At 31.4% G+C, this 8619-nt stretch overlaps 1 protein-coding gene across 2 annotated transcripts in view; it reads left to right on the top strand.

Annotated features, from left to right (window-relative positions):
- Window positions 1-8619, top strand: part of slc41a1 (solute carrier family 41 member 1) — a 45068-nt gene that overhangs the window by 23296 nt on the left and 13153 nt on the right. For both annotated transcript variants that reach the window (XM_056467755.1, XM_056467754.1), the window contains 2 exons: window positions 5831-5902; window positions 7680-7824. In XM_056467755.1, the coding sequence (XP_056323730.1) occupies window positions 5831-5902; window positions 7680-7824 (217 nt within the window). The remainder of the gene's footprint in view (window positions 1-5830; window positions 5903-7679; window positions 7825-8619) is intronic.

The raw sequence follows: 8619 nt of genomic DNA, 5'->3' as shown, positions 1-8619 counted from the left end.
ATTCTACTTCCTGTCTCGTTTAGGAGGGAGCTCTAGTTCCCCTACATTTATGTGTTGAGCTGCTGTACTTGATTTGCATTTAAGACATTGTCTGTAAGGGTTTAGGTTTTCAGACTTTATGGACTTGCAAAGAAGGAAAAAAAACTCAGTTTTCCATGTGCATGAATTAGCCTGACACACGTACTGCATTTTGCTCTCATGTATTGTCAAGCAATACTATACGTTCACTTTCCATTTACAGGTTGATTAATGAAGCTGATTAGTCTTTATTTTATTATTATTATTATTAAAAATGTTTTGCATGCAATAGTATTTAAAAATGTATCATTATATTATATTATATTATATTTTATTATATTATATTATATTTTATTATATGATATTATATTATATTATATTTTATTTTATTATATTATATTATATTATATTATATTATATTATATTATATTATATTATATTATATTATATTATATTATATTATATTAATAAAAAAAACTTTTATTTTAATAGTGTTTAATAATGTTTTGTAGGGTAGGACACATCCAGTTTCATCAAAATGTAAATAATGTTGCATTTTAAACAATATATTATCTATACCATATAAGCAGTGTTTACTGTAATTATTTTCCTTTTGATTTTTATATGCATTTTATACCCAGATAACATTATTGTACACATTTTGCTAAAATGTTTTGCTAACTGCTATACGGTTTCTGTTGTGTTATTTTCTAAAATGTGTTAAATATGGTTATTTTTGTATCTACCGTACCCCGTACACAGTGCTTGAATGCATATAAACTAGTTTAATATTAATTAAATTAAAATATGAATCTGTTTGTTTGTTTGTTCATATGTTTTCATTAAGTTTGATTGAGCAAAAAAGGTTATTATCATAATTGTAATTATAATAATTGTAAATTTTATTAAATGAATATATATATATATATATATATATATATATATATATATATATATATATATATATATAATGTATTTGCAATAAAAATTCCAAACATAAACTGACCTAGAAAGTATATGTTAACATTATATTGAAACATCTGTTTATATTTTCCAAAACTAATAACCGCAGAGTTATGGCATAAGAAAAATATCAGTCTGTAAACATTCTTTAGATTTTAAATGAGGAAAATAATCATGTGTTATGGATGTGACCAAAAAAATTTACAGTAGAGTAGGCATGGGACAATAATCATTTTCAAGGTACACCGCGGTTTAGAAAAGTCAAGGTTTTAAAACCATCAAAATCTACGTGTACGATTTATTATGTGTTTTTTCTTGGTTTTTTAGGACAACAGTATCTCCAGCAGAAAAGATATCCATAGATGCCATTTTAAATTGTAAAAAAAAAATCTGTTTTTGAAACAAATGAAGACAGCAGAAGTCAATAATTCATTTAGCCTGACATGTTTACTGTTCCAAAATATTTAAAATGTTTCTCAAAATAAAATATATTGTGTTCAAAGGGGAGAAAAGTTAGTTTTTTACCCAGACATTTAAAAATAACTTATTTTAGAGCAGTAATCATAATACCGTGATACAGTGAAACCGTTTTTTTATCCATTATATTTTTATCCAAGGTTATCATACCATCAGAATCTTAAACCGCTCATGCCTACAATAGAGTTTACAGTATACAACATACTCTGTAGAAATTCTGTGAATTAAACTTCACAACCCAAAAGAAGTAATTGACTTTCTATGGAACTAAAATGATTGAATTTATTTTATTTAACATTTTTGCATTTATGAGGAAAAAGCTTGGTTATGGATGTGACAGATGTACAAGTGGCACTTGTGTGACTTTGGTAAATCAAATATAGTTGTTTGAAAACTTTGACAGAGACATTTTTGAGTATTTTTAAAGTACTGTAAAATACAAGCCTACACACACAAAAAAACTCAGAAACACTTTCGCTGTTTTGGTCAAAACTATTTTTATTTTTTCATGGCAATGAAAATGGCAATGTTGACATTTGCATGAAATTGCTCATCTATATATATATATATATATATATATATATATATATATATATATATATATATATATATATATATATATATAAATAAATATATAAAAATATATAATTTAATGTTTATATAACAAAAAACATGTAATGTTTATATAACAAATTTTTCCAAAAAAATACAAATTAAATTCATGGGCAAAACTGGAATATTGTATAAAAGACGTGTGAGTAAAGCAGCGTTTACATTCAATGAGTCAAAGATAACATTACAGACGCTCTACAATTTTGAAGGTAATTAATGATATAAAAACACTAATACTGAAATGGTTAAAGGGCACATAGGTTACCCCATTTTTCATATTTAATATACGTCTTTTGTGTCCCCAGAATGTGTCTGTAAAGTTTCAGCTCAAAACACCCATCAGATTATTTTTTATAGCTGTTTGAAGTGTCTATATTATAGCTGGAAAAAAGTTGCTGCTGTTTTTTTGTACTGGCCCTTTAAGGCTAGTGCTCCCCGCCCACCGTTCCCACGTGCCTGTCAGCAATGGCCGCCCTCGGCTGCCTCAGGAAGCAGATCTCACACGTGTTTATTTCACCCCAATATGACAGTTTATACACTATACTTACACACATTTCTGTCCAAACAGCTTGAAAAGTAGATTTTTCACCATAGGTGCCCTTTAAGATGTTTTAGAATAACCAAAATAACATTTCAGATGTTTTTCAATGTGCTCAGCCTGCTGGTTTATCCATTCACACACATTTTGATCATCACATGATCTCTTATAACAAAATCATATGACTTTTTAATGCGTTTACTGGAATTTGTCTGTTAAAAGTGCTTATGCGCATTTTTTCTTATCGAATAATAAGTTTATCCTACTCAGTTATGCGCATGTGTTTTTAATGCGCATTTTCACAATTTATGCGCATCTTGACATTTCCATCAACCGTTTTTTATGTGCATATCCAAAATATATATCCAATAAGCTGTTTTTAAAACATTAAAAAAGTTACATGGGAGTGTGAATGAGTCTTGACAGAGTTTGTGCATATAGGCAGGTAGGACACAGAGAGCTTGTGTAAGGCTGAGAGCACTTGACATTAGTTTCTGTTGTGAGGGAGATGAGATAAGTAGAAAGAGGAGGATGAGATGCATCTGTCCAGCTCATCAAACCCTCTTTTGTCTTGTGAACTGACCACTGTTTGTTCTGCTGGAAGCTGGAGCGAAGGCGCCTGAGCACCAGCGAAATGTATGTTTCCTGCCGTGTGTGATGCATTGTTCCGTTAACATGGAAAGATCTCAGTCTGAGGAGCATCATATCAGCACTATCCGTCTTTGTTTTGTGCCTATTATAGATGATATAAAAGGGATTTTCCAAAAGGAAATAAAGTTGGATGAGGCTTTGTTTTGTCCACCGGGATGTGATTGGATCATGAAATGTTTAACTCTGATGTTATTAGACAGGATTTTGTTCTGCACCCTTTGGCTTAAAGTATTTCGCTTTAGCACGCAAGCAGTCCTGCAGCGTTTGCAAAGCGGATGTTAACCAATCGTATTTTTATAAACAAGCCAAAAAATAAACAAGTGAAATGTGAAAACTGTAGCTCTAACAGTATTTCAAAATAACTTTCTTTTACTCCTTAACTGTCATCATTAAGTTTACTTCACTATATTGCAGCTAATATGTATATTAGTTATCGTTGAAAAGGACTAAGTCCTGAATACATATTGTACCACTGTTTTTACATTTTTGTAATCTAGGAAGAATAAGAGATCAAAATCATAATTTTGTTGTCTAAACATAAAGGAATCATGACAAACTACAGTATATATCATTTATTATAATATCTAGTTTTCATATCGGTGACTGATTTTTGATAGATATTACTAAACAACAAGAATACTCATTAAAACAGCATTACTTCGCTATAGCAATCCATATATAAACATATTTTTAGATAATTTTAGAGGCTCTATTCAAGTCTAAACCCCCAAGCTGATCGTTCTAATCTAGAATTTGATGTATATTTTATAAATACTGTCAAAAGTATGAAATATAATGGTACAAAACATACACAGATATAGGGTAAGCTCTTTTATGGTCAGCAATGTAAACTGTATGCCAACTTGTGGTGACGTCTGGTACTGCAGCCAAACTAAATTTTACAGAAAGCTCATGTTTTGAAATATTATTAAAATTTGAAGAACTTCAAATTTGGAATAGCATTTCTCCATATATTAGCTTTGATTTTCTGTCAAAACTGGTTTTGTAAAGTACATATTTTTCATAATATAATAAAATATACATGTATTGTTTTATTATTTTCACAAACTTAAAGGCACATAACTTTTTTCACTTTTATAATTATTGTCATGAGCTATAATCTGAGGAGTGTCTTCTTTAAATGCTAAGCTTAAATCTCTGCACCAAAACATGAAGATTGGCTATCATTGTCATGACATTTTCAAGTCTATGTTCAAAAGGTGGTGGCAGCAGTTAAGGGGTTAAACCCTAGATTCAAATTTGCTTTCTTTAAAACATAGGTGACTTTTCTTGGTACACAAAACATAATTTACAATATTTCAGTTTCTTGTCAAAAAACATTATAAAAGTGTCAAATTTCACTGATATATTTTAAATAAATTTTAAATTATAGTTTGTTTGCGCAATATAGTTGTTTTTACTGAACAAAAAATTCAGTTTTTTCCCTGTTTCTTTAAGTCAAAGAGTTCATTTGTTCCAAAATAAACCAAAAAAATTGATACCAAATTATTCCATTTTTAAAAATCCTTGCAGATTTTAATCCTTGTCAACAAATGCAGGCCTGTTAACAAGGAATGGAACTTTTCCAAAAGGAAATTTCATTCTTAAATGACGCTGGGGAAATAAAAATATTGGGATTTTAATTGATTTCTAAGGGGACTAGGGTTGTCACAATACTGGAATTCAGTACCAATCGATACTGAAGTTTTAAAAACGTCCATTTCCTGCTAACTTCTGAGCACTGTTGAGCGTATTCTTATACTCGAAGCATTTTAAAGCCGCGATTCATCAGCGGATCACTCATATGTCAGCTTATAGACAAACCAGCTGATTATCGTGACTTTAAAGCGCTCCAGTGTCCTTGTATCTATAGTTACACTCCGTAAACAGTGGTGAGTTTGGTGAACTAATGGCCTTCACGGCTAATCACAGTAATTTCTATTGAGCACATGAACACAATGGCAATCAGCGCTGTTTAAGAACGTGCTCAACAGCGCTTAAATGTTAGTGGGAAATGGACGTTTTTAAAGTTTCAGTATCAACTGAATTTCAGTATCATGACAACTCTAATGGGGACGTATTTGTCCTTTAGGCCATAGGTGTAACTTTTTTGTACTGTGTGTAGATATAGATTTTAGTACAGATTTATGAAAGGAAATAAGGCTGAATTAATGACATTTTAATACAAATACACCTTTTGGCAAACAAAACAAATATTGTTTGCATTAACACATCCAAAAAACAAAAATGTCTTTACGGATCCACAAGAAGTATTATTTGAGGCATTTTTGGCTTTCTCTTTAACAGTTTTTCATCATCTGTGTGGCTTTAGTTACATCAGCCATAAAGTGGCTTCAAAGCCAAAGAAAGTTATTACATTTTAATTGAAAATGGTGTTTTTCATGTCTGTTTGTTTTTGTGTGGACTTTATCTTAGCTCCAGGACACTGAATTCGATTGCAAAACTAAAACACCATCTAAATGCTTCGTCTCACTCAGAGGAAAGTGCTGAAGCAGTGCTGAAACTATAATGGGAGCATTTGTAAATGGACTTCCTGTGTTCTCTCACCAGGCTAATATTGGACAAATGGATACAGCCAAGGATATGTGGAAAATGATCATGGGAAACCTCGCGCTAATTCAGGTTGGAGACCTTCTAAAAATATCTATCCTGTTTGTCTAATGTCCAGGTCACAAAGGCTTTGTTCAGGCCAGCCACGAAAATCAGATTATTTGGCAATTCTGACTGTGAAATACACAAGTAGGCGGATTAGATCGGATGTTTACATGCCAGCTCTAAATCCACATGTTTCTTAATTTCTAAATCAGTTTAAATGATTTAGATATTGAAATCTAAAAATTAAATCTAATTTAAAAACTAATTTAAAAACTTCAATTAAAATGCTTTAAATAGGTTTATTAAATCATTTATTTACATTTATTTTTCAGTTTTTTTATATAAATTTACATTTTTTGTAACACAGGTCAAAGATTAATTCCATTAATCCCATACAAAATTATTTTTACACAATATTTGTGTGTGTATTACATATATATTTATTATGTTTTTGTGATACACACACATACATAGATATTTAAATTGATAAATGTATCATATACACATAGATTTAGGTAAGATGAAGGTTAAGGCATTGAAAATGAATCCAAAGTGTCTTGATGAACTCTGGGAGTCTTACAAGAACTCTTTCTTCGCCATTCCAGATGACTTTATTAATCTGTGATTTGAGTCATTGCAGAGATGTATGGATGCAGTCCTCCAAGCTCATGGGAGTCAGACACAATATTAATTCTTTTTCCACTGCACCATGAATTTATATTCTATACTGTACATTATTTCTGTTAAGTGACAAGACTTTTGTCTAAGCAAAGTCAGACCTTACTGTCCTGATTAAATAATTAAAAATCAAGGCATGATCATATTTTATTTTAGTAAAATAAGCGAAATCTAGAGCCCTTTGCCTTTCATATAAGCCACTTCTGATACCAAATGATCAACTAGAAGTCAAGTTAATATTTTGTTTTACTAAAACTTGGATAGGCAAAAAGACTTTTGTCAGGTAGTGTATTTCAGGCATAACTTTAACATTTTATTTATTTATTTATTTATTTATTTATTTATTTATTAGCATTTTTACTTTTAGTTTCAGTTAATATCATACGAAGTTCATAGTCATAAATGGAGCCAATGTTTGAAATTGTATGCTACTCTTTTACTCTTTTCTTCTATAGTGAACTAAATAACATTTACTATCTAGTGAGTATTGAATAAATGAAAATTACACTGTAAAAGGCATTGGCAGAATTCACGGCGACCCGAGTTCGATTCCTGACTCGAGGTCCTTTGCCGACCCTTCCCCTCTCTCTGATCCCAATACTTTCCTGTCTGTAACCTCTACTATCTTATCCCAATAAAAGGTGAAAACCCATAAAAAAAGAGATATAAAAATTGTATAGTAAACTACTGTATTTCATTAATTTACAGTGTTAATGCACCAATGTTTTGATTACTAACATCTACACATTATACTATTTGACACATTGTTACACAGAAAAAAAACACAAGTTGTGATGTAAAAGTCGTGTTTTTTTTGCAGCGGTGGAATAAAGTCTTTGGTTTCAAAATAAATATATTCATTTGTCCTACAGGTTTTTTTTTTATTTTTCCCTAATATGAGTAAATCCTCAGTGACCATCATCACAATCATGTGAGCTTTGACTTTCCCAGATTGCACACTTTTATTCTTCCTGGAAATCACTCCAATACTGGCATGTGTGTTCTTAATGATGAAAGAGAACAAAGTAAACCTGACATGAACAGGACGAAGACTTTGAACTTCAGGAGGGAGGGATGATGGGTAACGGAGGTGTCTGAGTTCATCGTGTCCCTCTGCTGTGTTCAGGTTCAGGCCACCGTGGTCGGTTTTCTGGCTTCCATCGCCGCCGTCATCTTTGGCTGGATCCCAGAGGGCAACTTTAAGATGGGTCATGCCATCCTGCTCTGTGCCAGCAGCGTCGCCACTGCGTTCATCGCCTCTTTGGCTTTAGGTGAGACCATCGAGTCCTTGTGACCTGCTGTAACCTGACAGAGAGGAGTTTAAACTGGATCCTTGTGTATGTGGAAACATCCCAGAACAAATCCCATGAAATGTTTGCACAACATTACATCACAGTGCAACTGTTTTAGATGGAACAATTTGGAATGCACATTTTAGGACACAACATATACACAGTTGAAGTCGGAGTTATTAGCCCCCTCTATATTTTTTGAACACATTTCTAAACATAATAGTTTTAATAACTTATTTCTAATAACTTATTTATTTGATCTTTGCCATGATGACAGTCAATAATATTTGACTAGATATTTTTCAAGATACAAGTATTCAGCTTAAAGTGACATTTAAAGGCTTAACTAGGTTAATTAGGCAAGTTAGGATAATTAACCAAATCATAACAATGGTTTGTATAATGTTGAATCTGCTTGTTTAATGTGATGTCACACGAATCAGCTTTCAGGTCCAAGCATAGCAAATCAACATATCAAATTGTACGGGGAGTCTCAACAAATGGTAATAATAAACATTTACAAAGCGATGTAATACTTTCGGAAATCACGTTCGCTATATATTTATATATAAACATGCCTAATAACTAGGCCCACACGAATTCTGCGCGTGCAGAATTCCGCAGATTTTTAGCCCATCATTAATTCTGTTTATTTATTTGTGTAAATGTGTGTAAATCTCTATTTATTCAGTTTTTTAAATTAGTTACAGTAATATTATTGACTAATATGAAAATGTTCATTTGATTTATGTACAATGCAGTCTGTACAGTAAT

Source organism: Danio aesculapii, chromosome 11 (genome assembly GCF_903798145.1).
Source record: "Danio aesculapii chromosome 11, fDanAes4.1, whole genome shotgun sequence".
NCBI classification, from domain to species: Eukaryota; Metazoa; Chordata; class Actinopteri; order Cypriniformes; family Danionidae; genus Danio; species Danio aesculapii.
This window is presented reverse-complemented; position numbering and strand designations above follow the sequence as displayed.